Source organism: Tricharina praecox, assembly GCF_024521635.1.
Source record: "Tricharina praecox strain CBS 144465 chromosome Unknown BZA05scaffold_22, whole genome shotgun sequence".
Classification (NCBI taxonomy): domain Eukaryota; kingdom Fungi; phylum Ascomycota; class Pezizomycetes; order Pezizales; family Pyronemataceae; genus Tricharina; species Tricharina praecox.
The window spans coordinates 236,423-251,057 of NW_026250424.1; the positions used below are offsets into that span (position 1 = coordinate 236,423).

The following is a 14,635-nucleotide window of genomic DNA, read 5'->3' on the forward strand; positions in this document are numbered from 1 at the left end:
ACCACACACCACAATGAATTCATCCCGACTCATCCTCAACTCCGCGGCGGCCAAACGGACATTCGTCACATCAACCGGTATGCTGAGCGCTGAGCGATGACTGGGCTCCCGAGCGTGCGTGTGTGGTGGCTTGAGCTTCGCTAACGGGGAGGAACGGACGCAATATAGCTCGGCGAGTAGTCGCACTCCCGCGTGCATCGGTCGGCTTAACGGCGGGCCGGCTGCGCGGCGATCATTACCGGGTGCCGCGGAGCACCAGCCCATCGCTATTCTTTGTTGCCAGGGACCTGTCGACGGAGACTTCGACTTCGACGCCGTCGCCTGGCGGTGCCGCCCCGCCGCCGCCCGGCTTCAAGCTCGAGGATGCGAAAAAACCCCTCGGCATGTCGGAAAAGCCCGTAAAGAGTGATAAGTCGCCGCTGCAGCAGGCGCAGGCGCAGCTTGCGGCCGCGAAGGAGGCCACCGCGGCGAAGGACTCTAAGTCGGCGGCGTCGGTCCAGATTGCTACCGCGGATGGGAAGGCGCTGGATGGCTCGGCGAAGTCGGCCGCTGAGGAGAAGAAATTGACGGTGTGGCAGAAGGTCAAGCATGGTGTGCAGCACTTTTGGGATGGTACTAAGCTGTTGGGTATGGAGATCAAGATCTCTTGGAATTTGGCGTTGAAGATGGCGGCGGGCTACGAGTTGAGTCGGAGAGAGCGGCGACAGGTATGTGGCTTTTCCTTCTTGCGATGATATTTCTGGGGGGTTGCTGACGTTGGCACAAACAGCTTGAGCGCACCGTCAAGGATCTCGGCCGTCTGGTTCCTTTCTCAGTGTTCATTATCGTTCCCGCTGGTGAACTGTTCCTTCCCATCGCTCTGAAGCTCTTCCCCAATCTGCTCCCCAGCACGTACGAGGACCAGAAACAGAAGGACGCCAAGTCAAGCAAGCTCCGGACCACCAGAAAGGATGTATCGGCATTCATTCGCACCACAATGAAGGAGGGCGGCATTCTGCCGATCGGTCCCAAGACCCGCCAGCGCGACGAGTTCACGCAGTTCTTCAAGAAGGTAAATTAAGCTTTCCGAGCTATTTTTGGCGACGTGCTCTGACACCTCGGCTATAGATCCGCAACAGCGGTGAGTCGCCCACCCGGGAAGAGCTCATCAAGGTCTGCAAGATCTTCAAGGACGACGTTACCCTAGACGGCCTCTCGCGCCCGCAGCTGGTCGGCATGTGCCGCTACATGAACCTCAACACATTCGGCACGGACGCCATCCTGCGCTACAACATCCGCCACCGCCTGCGCCAGCTCAAGCGCGACGACCGCGCCATCTCCTTCGAGGGCGTCGACTCGCTTACCGTCCCGGAGCTGCAGAACGCGTGCGCCTCGCGCGGCATCCGAACGCACGGCATTTCCCCCGCGCGTCTCAGGGACGACCTCAACACCTGGCTGGAGCTGCGCCTCAAGCACGGCCTCCCCAGCACGCTGATGGTGCTGTCGAGCGCGTTCATGTACTCGACGAACAAGGGCGCCTCCGACTCGGAGCTTGACTCGCACTACGACGCGCTCCTGGCCGTGCTCAGCAGCATCCCCGAAGAGCTCTACCACGAGATCGAACTCGAGATCCACAGTGCCGAGGGCGCCGCCACCAACAAGCAGCGCCTCGAGGTGTTCAAGGAGCAGCAGGAGCTGATCGAAGAGGAGAACGAGCAGCGCAGCGAGGGCACCGCGCCCGCCGCCCCCTACTATGACCGCGACATCGACGAGAAGGTCGCCGATATCCTGGCCGCTTCGCCCAACGATGCACCCGGAAAGGAGGAGGTCGCCAACGCTGTCAAAGAAGCTGAAGCTATTCTGAAGGAGGAGACCGAGAAGAAGGCGTAGCCGATCCATCCCTCTTCTCTCTCGCTCTCATTCATTGGCTTTTGTTTTACCTTTCTTTCGACTGTCGACTTCAGCTTTCCTAGGCTATTTTCGTTTTGGAATTTTTTCACGTTACGTTTGAAGCTTGTACATAAGCCCGGGTGGTCACCATGGTGGCTTCCTTCTCTTGGGGGGAGGGGGGGACGTGATGAATCAACCATTCACGCACGCCTAGCCCACATACTTACATACATTATAACACATGCCAAAAAACATTTGTTCTATTTTTCTATCTATCTTTCTTTTTCTTTCGCTTTGGTTGGGATTGGGTGGTGTAGTGGGGTTTATGGAGAACTGGAGAACTGGAGAACTGGACTGGGTTAGGAGTGGGTTGGGTTGGGAATCATAGATGAATTGCCATAGAGAAGTCGTGTTTTTTTACTATAGTCTGCGCATTGTTTCTTTTTCTATTGGCGAGCGGGGTGGGTGTATAAGTGTATAAGTGTATACTAGAGGGAGGTAAAGGGAGGGAGGGATAGAGGGCGGGAGGGGATGTGCTGGTGAACGAAGTGCGGGGAGGGGGAATCGATGTGTTGTTCATTCGTTCGCTCGGGCTGCTGGATTGCTTGGTTACTGGTCACTGGTTACTGGTTACTGGTGCCGTGACTCGTGATGTTGCTGCTTAAGGCGCGGAGATGGGGGGGAACACGTTGCTCCAGCGGAAGCTTGGAGCTTCAATGTCGAAATCGCAGGGTCGAGTGAGTCCACATGCCTTGCCTCCAACCTCGACGCGTGTCACTGCCACTCAACACGCTTCCTTCCAAGTTCCCATTACCCCCACCCCCTCTGATTAACCCCTCCCCGCCCTTCCCCACCCCAATCACCGCCCCCAAGCACCCGCCATCCTCACCGGTCCACCAGCACCATTACTGCTGCCCCAGGCACTGCCTATATCATCTTCCTCCTCGTCCTTGTCCCCGCCCTCCTCACCATCCACGAACTCGTCCCCGTCGGACTCATCCTCGTCCTCGTCAGACAAAGACTCACCATCAATCCGCCGCAACACCCTCGCAACAGCCGCACGCTTCGCTAGGAGCGAGGACTGCGAGAACGAAGACTGCGAGAGCTCGACCTGGCGCAGCGCTAGGAACTGGTGCGCGCGCGTTGTGTCGGGGTCTGTGTCCGCTGTGGAGGCGGGGGAGGTGGCGGCGGAGGGGGTGGCGGGAATAGAGGGGGTGGTGGTTGTGGCGGGGGAGGTGGTGCTGGAAGGGGGCAGGGACGTGGTGGGGGAGAGGATCGCGAGGGCGTCGGCGCTTGGCTGGGGGTGTGTTAGCTGCTGTTATGGAGCTGGGCTGGTGGGGCGCTAGGGGGACGGAAGGGGTAGGGGAGGGGGGCGGGGGGAAGGAGGGAGGCGGACAATGGTCTTCAGCAAGGTAAGGTCCGCGAGGAGTTCTGCGACACGCATCTTGAGCTGGTGGTTGGGGTGTTGGTGTTGGGGTGTACTGTGGTGGTAACTGGTGGTATGGTGGTATGTAGTGGTGGGTTGGAGGTATGCAGTGGTGGGTTGGAGGTAGGTGCAGAGGTGCGGAGTGGGTGCGGAGTGGGTGCGGAGGTGCGGAGTGAGTGAGTGAGTGCGATGTGATTGACGGGACGGTGATGTTCGTAGATGATTGTGACGTAGGTACCCAGGTACCGACCAGGTAGGTGTGAAGTATGCACCTTGTGGGTTGTGGATGCAGGTCACGACGCCGCACTCGCTCCGTGCGGCTGGTGGACATTGGAGACGTCCCCCCTCCCTCCCACCACGCGAAACATGTGTGGTTACGCTCACACTAAGATGGTCTGCAACATCTCATTCAATATCATGTCCATTCACTCTCACGTCTACTCACTCACCAGTGGTCTGCAATGTCCCATTCATTCTCACGTTCAGGTGCCCAGTACAAGTGTCTGCAACGTCTCATTCACTCTCACGTCCACTCATTTACTCTCACTCACCAATGGTTTGCAACGCCCCATTCACTCTCACGTTCACTCATCAGTGGTCTGCAATGTCTCATTCACTCGCACGTCCACTCGCCAGTGGTCTGCAATGTCTCATTCACTCTCACATCCACTCATCCAGTACAAGTATCTGCAACGTCTCGTTCACTATCACTCCCACGTCTACTCACCTAGCACGGTTGTCTGCAATTTCACATTCACTCTCCTATTCACCGACCAATCCGGAAATCTCAGGTCTCGACAGTGCGCCCCGTGCCCGCCCCGTGCCCGCGAGGACGGCTCCCGAGTCCCGAGGTCGCAGCGACGGTGACGAGTGATACACAGTGATTACTTCGTTTCGCCCATCCGGCTGGCTGGCGCTGCCGTGGAGTCCTCACGGCCGGGCATGTGTGGTCATCTGTTGTGTAGGTAGGTATACAAGAAGCCGTAGTATTCACCAGCGGGAGATCTACATACAAAAAAACTTCACCGAGAGCTACCTACCTACCGTACGGTGTGATTTGGACAAAGGGCAGGATTTCACTACCGGCGCAACCGGGCTGGATACGAATTGGTAACGCAGCCGTTCCCGCCCACAGAGTATGTAGCAGCGGCTCAGAAGCGTAGCGGCACGGCTCACGAGCATACGGTAGTCATAGTTACGGCATCTGAAATCCAGCACGAAACACGGTAGACACCCATATGTGCGTGTGTGTGTGTGTGTACTCGGATTCAACGATCCAACGCGGGACGGGAGAGGTGGGGGCAAGCAGGTAGGCTATCTGACTGACGGAGGGCGTCTCCGCGTCTAGGTACGGGGAATAGATACCGAGATTCGCCAAAAAGCAATGGTGTAGTGGCGATGGCGGCGCTGGACACAGACGACTTCGGTACTGCAATGCTATGTACCTGCCAGTACTCTACGTTGAAACCGCGACTACCTACCGTGCTGGAGGGGCAGCAGCGGACGGGTCGCGAGTGGGGCGGGTGGGAGCGGAACCGGGATGAGTCCAAGTTGAAGGCCAGACGGAGTGAGTGAGTGAGTGGGTGTGTGTGGGCGATTAGCCCGAACCGCCCGAGTCGAGCGGAAGGAGTTTCGGAATGTGGCGGTGGAGCACTACCCTTCTACCGGTACTCTAGAAGAAGAATCACGGGCTTGGAGCATCCGGCTGCTTTGGTCGAAAAACGTTTGGAACCACCTACTTCAAAGCGCAGCTGCGCGGGTCGGAAGCCCAATCACGGAGGGAAGATTACGGTACATAAGAGCAGAAGGCTGAAGGATGTTGATATTGACGTTGATACCGAATGACCGTGGTACCTAACCACGACCTAAACCTTTCCAAGCGTGGTATCTACTCTACTCTAGAGCAGAGCAGAGTAGGTACACGCAGCGCGGTACATAGCAAACGGAAAGAAGAAAAATTGCAGCATGGACTTGCATGGCTCCTGCTCGGCGGGGACGAACGAAGAAGTCCCGCTACTGCTGTACCCTATGCACACGTGTGTACGAGTACTTTACTGATACCAGCCGCTTGCAGGTGATGTCGCCGCATGATTGGTCCCGAAATTAAGGACCACGGGGGGAGGGGGGGTCTTATGTCTGCTGAATGTACTGTACTCGCACATAGGCAGCAGCCCTACGGCGGCATGATCCGCAGCGGCTCACTATTGCTCACTCGAGCGACGGTTAACGGACTGATATCCGCCAGCCGTAGCATCATAGGTTTTTACTATGGAACCCTGCGTCCGGCAGTTAATAACTTAACACCTGGCGCAGTACGCGTGACAGCGTGCTGGCAGAAGCAGAGGCTAGAGGCGAGAGGGAGGGAGAAGGGGGCGAAAGCGTCGGTGCTTGTGATCAGGACGGATGCCGTAGGGCCGAGGGCGGCGGCGGGTGATATTCCGTGATGGTGCTCCCCGAGGACGTGGCGCGCTTATGTGCTTTCTCCGTCTCTGTTGCCGATCGGATCGGCGTGGCTCTGTCACTCTGTGGCATTCAGCGCTTTTGGGGTGCACATCCACGGTCCACCCGCGCCCACGGTGCCGTAGGTATCCACCCGGCCGGTTCTGGCAGCAGGCAGACATGGCCCCAGCTTTGCTTTCGGAACCACGAGATTTCTCGCACCGTAGGTATGTAACCCACGTGCTCGATGGGTTCTCCATGACAGCGGAAGTATTCTACTAGTATTCTATTCTCCGAACGGCTCCGCGCGCTTGCAGCGGGTGGGATGGGATGAGATGTCGCGGTCCGCGGCCGTCCCGCCCTTCCTTCCGTTGTGTCGAGCGAGCGAGTGAGACTCCGTAGGTGTTCCGCCAGCCGCAGACGTGGATCACCACTACCCCTCCCCCCTCCCTTCCCTCCCCTCTCTCCCCTCCCCTCTCTACCCCGCGCCCATGCCTACCCGCACATCCAATCCAATCCAATCCAATCCAATCCAATCTAGGCTAGGCCAGGCCAACGGCAGAAAGGTATCTCTACGATCAGCGCTTCAGCGGTGGTGGAGGGGCGAGGGTGGAGCAGTGAAGATCTCGCGGGTATTTTTTTGTGAAGGTTTTGCTGTTGTGGGGGAGGTGGGAGGGAGATTTATTCGACTCCGCTTTGGACCGTTATGTGTGTACATGCGAGGATCTATCACCCGTGGGAAGGGATCGCGAGTCTTTCCTCCGGCCACGTTTTGTGGGGGGTTCGCGATGTCACACTTTAGGTAGGTAGGCAGGTGCCTATTCTGCTCTAACTACCTGGTGGAGCTTGGAATGGAAGGCTTGGAAGGGCAGGCTTGGAATGGAAGGCTTGGAATCACAGGCTTGAGCTTGCGGATCGAGTCTGAGCTGGTGACTCGTGAGTGAACGCGGAAGCTGGTTCGAACAAGTCCTACTGTTCTACCCCTATGTACCGGTATGCATGCATACTATGATACAAACGCCGCCGCCGTCGTCGTCGTAAGCAGCTCCTGTACACCCTACCGTATGCACCGACAGGATGTCAGAATCCACCCAACGAGAGAGGAGGAGGTGGAGCCCGTGCTCCACGCTCCATCATCCTGAAGACTCGACTCCAGGGCGAAACCACCGTCGAAAAACCATCCTCTAGGTACTCTAGCTTCCATCCGAAGGAAGGAAGGAAGAAAGAAAGGAAGGGCTAACCAGGCATCTACGGTATCGCATTCGCGGCCCCCCCGGGGCCCCAAGCACCAGCACCAAGCACCAAGCACCAAGCACCGTTGCGTAATGTCTCCCCTTCTGCCCATCTGCCCTTCTCCCCCAGTCTCCCGTTATGTATCGTATGTATCGTGTCGTATCGATAGCCCACGGTAGTTCCATAGCTACCATGTATCACAAAAGGAAAGCTGTGTATGTAGGTAGTTAGAGCACCTAGCTTGGATGGTAGGACGTTGGACGGACGTCATCCATGCACTTGCCCTCTGCTCGTGGAGTGCATATTTCTCCCTCCGAGAAAAAGCAAGAAGAGACGAATGAACAAGCGGACGGGGTGGGAACGGGGTGGGTACCCATCCACACATCCACACACCCATCCACCCACCCACCCATTCACCCATTCATCCATCATCCATCATCCATCGAATGTGCACCTGCAGGATTCCGCAGAGCACAGCGGGGGGGAGAGGGTGAGAGGGGGGGGGGAGGGTGAGAGGGAAGTGTGAGGTGGGGGCGTGCCGCGTAGAGGAGGAATCCTCGGCCTTCCACCGGCACTTTGTAACGAGCGAGATGATGTCGAGTGCCTACAGAGGTACATAAGCCAGAGAGGAGAGAGCACACAGCACGGGGGGAGTGGCCAAGAGCGTCACAACCTCCGGGATGGGGAAGGAACTTGGGGCTCGCTCGCACCATCCTTTAAGGTCAAGGTAAGGTAAGGTTGACGTTGGTTGGGGCGCGTTCCCTTTCCTTTCCAGTCCAGTCCGGTCCGCGGGTTGTACCGGTCTGTATGTAGTGTAGATACTCTAGATAGGTAAGTACGGTACGGTATGTGCTCTAGGACCCTGCTGATCGCACCGCGAAATTTCGCCACCGAGCAAGCAAGCAGAAAAACCGGTAAACGTACATATCATGGGCTATCACTCGCGCATCCGGAGACTCGCGCACACGGTAGCTACATAAATAGGTGGTCAAGGGGGATGCCGAAGATCGTTGCCGCATGGGGATGGGCTGCAGGTTCTGAAGAGATGAAGGGTGTGGGGGAACGGAAGCCTTGGATCGAGCTCAGGATCCGGTCTGCTCAACTGCTCAGGTCAGGTCCAGTGATGTCGTTACCTGCCAAGTCCTTCCTTCAGGTTTTCGAGAGTGGTGGCCTAGTAGCTGGGCGATTTCCAACATCCACCCATCCACCCACACACACACACACACACACACACACACACACTCTCTCTCTCTCTCTCTGTCTCTCTCTCTCTCTCTCTCTGTCTCTCTCTCTCTCTCTCTCTACACCCGGCTGGGAGCCTTCGTTCTCAGCGAATTTCTTCTTACCCCATCGGAATAACTAAAGCCACCCTTTTTTTGCTTTCTTTCTTTTTTCCGCGTGCAGGTGGATTTCAGGTATATTGCTCGATTAGAGTACGGTAGAGTAGAGTAGAGTAGTGCCATCCGAAATCCTCACCACGACGATTGTGATGATGCCGGTTCCGGTTGGTCCGTGTATATACATTAGGTACTTAGCTAGAGTAGGGTAGAGTGCCTTACCCCATATTCAGTACCCGGAAGAAGAAGCTTTTCATATGTATACCTTTTCATTTATGATTCGTCACACCACCCATACACCTGTCCGGGGGAAGAGGAGGGAGGGAGGGCGGGGAGGAGGATGGGTGGATGGGTGGAAGGGTATCGGGGGGATCGACACGAAACATCGTGGGAAAAAGGGAAGCGGAACCTTGCTACTCTGGGCACTCTACTCTATGTGAGTTACCCTCGCTCCATACGTATGTAACGAATGTAACGGAACGTTACGTCCTGTCTCCCTCAGGCTCCTCCTCCTTTGCCTGCCTGCTTCTTCTCTCGCCGGCCGGCCGCCATGCATGCCTGCAGGGCGACGATAAGCGCGGTGGACTTTGAATCGATCTCCCCCCCCTCCCTCTCTCCCTCCCTCCCTCCCTCCCTCCCTCCCTCCCTCCCTCCCTCCCAGAACACTTCCCCACGGATTTCGAACGACGTATGGTAGATTAACTACCGTAGACCTACCGCAGTCTGCAGACCGACCAACCCGCCCCGGAGCAATGAGTTACCTATGACACGACCGTGCCAGGAATTCGAGTAAAGCATTCGAACCGAACTGGGTCGGAACGAGAGAAGGCTCTGAAGATTCCTGCCGCAACGGGAATCCAGTAACCAGTTCGGCGTCAGTTCCGCCTTTACGTTGCAGCGGCCAGTGGACAGCAGACAGCAGCGCGCATCTTCCCTTCCCTTCCCGTCACGTCGCAGTGCAGTGCAGCGGCAGCAGCAGGAGCTTTCTTACGCACATCGAGAAAAATCTTGATTTATATATTGACCCGGATAAAAATACCAGGGCGCCGGAGGCCGGAGCGGAGAGCGGAAGCAAAGCAAAGCAAGTAAGCAAGCCTGCGAACCCAACCCTGTGACACCCGACACCGACACACCGACACACCGTCCGCTCGCTCGTTCGTTCGTTATTTCGTTATTTCTCCGGCAGCTGAGCCGAGTCGCCGGCCTACTCTACATACCTACGGTGGTACGGTGGTACGGTGGTACCTATGCGAAGTGCGACGTGCGCCGTGCGTGCGTGCGCATGTATGTTGTATGTATGTAAAAGCATCTCCATCGGAAGCAGCTGTAGAGTATGATATGTATGATATGTATAGTAGAGTACCGTATGTACGCTACGGTAAGGTATACACTCAGGGTCCGCAATTCGTTTGCCACACACCGCACACGTCAGGTACTCTAGAGTGGAGTGGAGTAGGTACATACGGCGCAGTGTCGTGGCGCTGTGCGGTCAAGACTGAAGTGAAGTGCACGATGAGCCCCGTCCCGTTGCTGTGGTCGGCGGTCGCTCGCTCCTTGGAAGTTGGAACATCTGTTCCGACAAACACAAACCCGCGGTCTCTTCTCCATCTTCGGTGCCCGGCCAACTTCCCTCTCGCCGTCATGACCATCTGTGCCGGAATGCGCTTGGTATACCTGGCACCTACTCCCCCCATATCCCAGCGGGATATGGGATATGGGATATGGGAGACTGGAAGTTCCAACTTCTCGAGCTTCAAAGTTCAAGGAATTTAAAATAAAGAGGTGAATGATGTGGTTTGTAGTCGGGCTATACCAGTAGGTTCCGTACATACACACATACATACGACATACCTACGCACAGCGCACGCTCCTGAGTCCTGATAGGATGGGAATTGCTTCCATACTTCCAGCACCGAACCGGGGGGTTGTAACTTGTAACTTGTGGTTGTGGTTGTCGAATACCTGCTGGTAGGTAAGTTTCTTTCTCTGGCGTCAGGACTCATTCCGTACCGAATGGTTCGACCGTTCGAGAGATCTAAATGTTACTTGTTTGAATGCCAAGAAGATGGAAAACGAAATGATCTTCTAGGTCGCTTTTTTCTTTTTGATATTGATTTATGTTGCGTAGTTCGAGAACAGAGTCGTTTGCAAATTGCCGCCGGCATGGAGTCCACCAGGCTGTCCCGGCTGTCCAGGCTGTTGTTCAGCCGCGACAAGCGGCCGGGCTGCCGGGCTGCCTGCGGGACGCCACCAATGTTGAATGTTCCGAGGTGTGGCTTGCGGATAGCCGCGCTACCCTACTCTACTCTCTCAACTGTCATGCTGGATAGTAGCCTGGTCGATATGTGAAAGTGCCGGTTGGGATCTTTTCGTCTGTCGTTGCTCGGTTATACCCAGATGAAATGGTAACAGTCTGGTAGTTAATAGGAGTTGCATTATCTATTCGACCACTCCACCAATCTCCTCGAGCTCTCGAGTCCGGTAACTGTTTATTCCTTCGAAGCGTGCCTCCTCGAGTAGGCAGATGGAGAATGGAAAGAGGCGAACCCTGCGACCCGACCCGACCGTTCTCGGCCGTGAAAATACCATTACATGCTCTACATACATGTAGAGTATCTGGAGTACCAGTATGTATCATGAATGTAAGGTAACCGAGAGTTAGTACAAGTAGGTAGGAGACAGCCAGGAGTCCATGACTTGTCATCATCATCATCATCGAGATGTCAGGGCCCATCAATAAGGCAGACTTTCCATTCCACTCCCTCACCAACACCACCGCCTTGAGAGCCTGAGTAGAGTATCTACCGTAGTGCTGCACGGCGAACCGGGGAGTTGGTTAGATAGCCCTCCTCCTCCCCCGGCCTCCCCCCTCCCCACCCCCTCACGTTTCGCGGAGTGACCGAGATCGTGGTCACCTCTTTGACGTAGATTCGATGATGGAGGGGGGGAGGGGTGGGGAGGGGGGGGGGGGGGGGGGCGTGCGGGAGGGAGGGAAGGGAGTGCACGGTCTCTTACCCTCATCCTCCTTCCCTCCTTCCCTCCTTCCCTCCTTCCCTCCTTCCCTCCTTCCCGTTTCCTCGCATCCTTCCCCCCGTCCTTTCCCCTCGTCTTTTTCCGACGACTGCTCCAACTACCCAGGTGCATAATCCAACAGAAATTGTAGGTGTGTAGTTCCCGTCGTGAAGACACAAGACACAAGACACAAGCCGAGTAAGGCGGTTCCAACTTCTCGCTCGCTCGCTCACCCCGGGTTCGCAATGGCAGCCTGACGGGACCCTTGCCCTTGGGATTGGGATTATGGTTAGGATTCAGATTCAGATTTGGCTTTGGCTTTGGCTTTGGATACGACACCGCCATCTACACGCCGCGGAGATTGCAGATTATTCCTAGATGTGGCCGCCGGATGCGCTTGTTGTGTGTCCCCCTCCCCGTTGCCCCGTTGTCGATTTTCCGTTCCAACGGGGTGAGAGGAGGGTGAAGGGGGGGCAGTTTGTTGGGTTTGGACTTTGCTTGCAGTGCTTGCAGGCAGCGCAGTGGACACTGGATGAGCTAACGGAGCTGGGCGCTGCCAAATGTCTCTCCTCCTCCGGAGCATGCTCCTGCATTCGCGATAGCCTCTCACTCCTCCTACCCCCCAACCCGACCCCCCAGCCCGACCCACCCCGGGCCCGCCACTCACCCCAGCCCGCCACGACCTCACCTAAGCGGAGATACGCGACGAAGGTTGCTTGCTTGCTTGTCGGCCTCCTAACCACCTGCCTTGTTGCTTGCTTGTATGTATGTAGCCTGCCTGCCTCGCCTGTGCTTTGACGGGGGGGCTTGACGGGGCTTGACGGGGCTTGACGGGGCTTGACGGGGCTTGACGGGGCTTTTTTGTTCATTAGCTAAGGGTGGATTTAAGGTGTGGCTTTTTTTTCTTACTCTTTCCTCTTTCCTCTTTCCTCTTTCTTTCTTTTTCTTTCTTTCTCTCCCTAGGATCTCTCGCTGTGAGTGAGTGAGTGAGTGAGAGCCAGGCGAGGCGAGGTGAAGTCGCATACAGACGTCAACCGGCTGTTCCGTAGACCATAGACAAGTCTAACATGCTTCTCGAGGTGCTTCTGCTTCCGCTATTGCTTCTACTTCCGAGTCTCAAGGATCCATATGTCGACAGTGGACCTTCGCTTGGTTCGCCAGCTGCCAAGTATGTACAAATTTACACAACCGGTACGGTAGGTATGTTGGCATCGCCGAGCAAAGTAGAGCAAAGTACCTAGGGAACTGGCATCCAACTTCAGCATCCCTCCTCCCCCTCCTCCCTTGCACCTGCAGGATGATGATGGTGCCGACGGTTGCTGGTGATGGTACGGTGATGATGAAAAAGGCTTGTTGTAACTTGTGCTGTTGTGCTCTTTATGGAGCAAGTACCAAGTACCATCCGTACTCCACTCTACTCTACTAGTAGTGCCTGATATATCCAGAATAGAATACCACCTAGAATACCAGTATCGACAAATACCTGTTTACTATGTTTATCCGTTCATCTCGTTTGCGTCAAGACTCGACATATATGTGATGTAGATGAAACACCGAATGTACAGAAGTGTCGTGTCGATACGGTACCGGTACCGGTAGGTACATGATGTATCTTTGTATGCACAGGGAAGGAAGGAAGTTGACCGAGTCCGTTTTTGAGACGGTGTTGGTGGGCGGGTGTCATGAGTAGGTGCCGGTATGTACCGTATTCTGCAGAACGCTTCGACATTGACGGTTATGAGTGTGTATTCTATAGAACGCTTCGACATCGACATCGGCGGCCATGGGTTTCACCATCGACCACCGGCGTGTGTCGCCTCTCGTCCGCCTGGAGCTTCTCCCGCGCCTCGAGAAGGACTCCCAAGTCCCTCGTCCCCCACCATCCACCACCTATCATCTTACCTACACGTGCCATACCTTCACTTCCATTTCCCCGCCCGGGGACACTTGCGGGGCACTGGGGCTTCACCAACTACATACACTAAACTAGACCTCCCTTCAACCTCCCTTACACCTCCCTCCCTTCTATCTACCTACCGAGATTCCTCCGGCCTTCTATGTAGATAGATACATAACTTCTCAAATTCACGGCAGACTAAAGTAGGTAGAGTAACTATCGTGATCATCGCAGCACGTTCCTCTCTCTTCCCCGTGTTCTCCGTGTTCTCCGTGTTCTCTCCGTGTTCTCTCCGTGTTTTCTCCGTGTTCTTCTAGACGTTCGACGTTCGACGTTCGACGGTAGGTACCGTAGCTATGGTCCAGGGTGGAGGTGGAGGTGGAAAGTTCCTCACATCTTTCCTCCCATCCTCAATTCGGCTGCGTAGGTAGAGTACGCATGTCAAAATGCTTCGTCGTGCTCTACGGAATGCAGAATGCAATATGCAGCCAAGCACATCTTACTTATGTAAGAAAGCCAAGCACAGCCAAGTCGATGCCAAGCATTCCCTCTGCTGCGAGCCTGCGGCTCACATTTCCGTGGGGGGGGGGGGGGGGGGGAACTTGAAGGGGTTGGGGGTACCCGTGCCAAGCGAGGCGAAAAATAACCCCCGAAAATCGGTTGCGGTTGCAACTTGCAATTGCTGCTCAACCTCAACAAAGTCCCTTTTTTTTTTGCGGGGAGGGTGGAGGGGGAGGAGCGCTGCATGTCCACCATAGGAAAATGCTTCCTACTGGGTATCGGGCCGTCTCCTTTTCTCTTCTCTCGGTGTGTATGCGAGAGAAAGGGATACCGGTATGTTTGGACGAGGCAACAGAGTCAAGAGTAAGAGTGAGAGTAAAGATCAATCAACGAAAAGAAAAGGCAGAATGAGCAAGCACACACACCCACAGACACACACATGCACACACCACCACACACGGTGAGGAGCCGCCACCCTCACCTGCAAACGGTACGTCACCATGCCTGCAGGTCTGCAGCTTCCCTGCATCCACCGAGTTCCCCGTTCAAGAAAGCCTGGTGGTGGATGCATTCTGAAACAAGCCGCGCAGTTGGTGAAACGGCGGGCTGCCCGGTTAGGAAGGATGAAAGGTTGAAGGATGGAGTGCGAAGGGCGAAGGATGGACTGGATTTGATTGATCGTGGTGATGGTGGTGGTGTGTGCGTGGCGTGTGTGTGTGGGTGGTGGTAGTGTCTCAGAGACGATGAATGGTAAGAACCCTGTTCTCATGTATTCTGCTGCAACGCGTATACGAGGTCCCGACTGGTGGCGATGATGATGGTGATGAGTGACGAATATAATTATGTACCGCCAATATAATGATCGATTACCTAGATATTTGCTGTCAAGAATAGGCATCCGTATCCAACCCCCCGTTTCCT

The 14,635-nt window shown here is 55.6% G+C and overlaps 3 protein-coding genes across 3 annotated transcripts; 1 reads left to right on the forward strand and 2 right to left on the reverse strand.

Annotated features, from left to right (window-relative positions):
* Nucleotides 1-13: 13 nt before the first annotated feature.
* BZA05DRAFT_420715 (LETM1-like protein-domain-containing protein) lies at nucleotides 14-1,869 on the forward strand (the record flags this gene model as incomplete). The annotated part of the gene is made up of 4 exons (XM_051485659.1): nucleotides 14-77; nucleotides 169-707; nucleotides 770-1,051; nucleotides 1,108-1,869. 4 exons carry the CDS (start codon nucleotides 14-16, stop codon nucleotides 1,867-1,869), a joined length of 1,647 nt encoding a protein of 548 aa, XP_051337082.1.
* An 859-nt stretch (nucleotides 1,870-2,728) lies between these two features.
* BZA05DRAFT_475879 (uncharacterized protein) lies at nucleotides 2,729-3,567 on the reverse strand (the record flags this gene model as incomplete). Its single annotated transcript, XM_051488219.1, has 2 exons — nucleotides 2,729-3,166; nucleotides 3,266-3,567. Coding segments are annotated over 2 exons (571 nt in total), but the record flags the coding sequence as incomplete, so codon positions are not given.
* Nucleotides 3,568-6,756: 3,189 nt separating this feature from the next.
* On the reverse strand, nucleotides 6,757-7,262 carry BZA05DRAFT_129191 (uncharacterized protein). Its single transcript, XM_051478771.1, has one exon. It carries the CDS (start codon nucleotides 7,077-7,079, stop codon nucleotides 6,792-6,794), a length of 288 nt encoding a protein of 95 aa, XP_051337084.1. The 5' UTR covers nucleotides 7,080-7,262; the 3' UTR covers nucleotides 6,757-6,791.
* Between the last annotated feature and the right edge of the window lie 7,373 nt (nucleotides 7,263-14,635).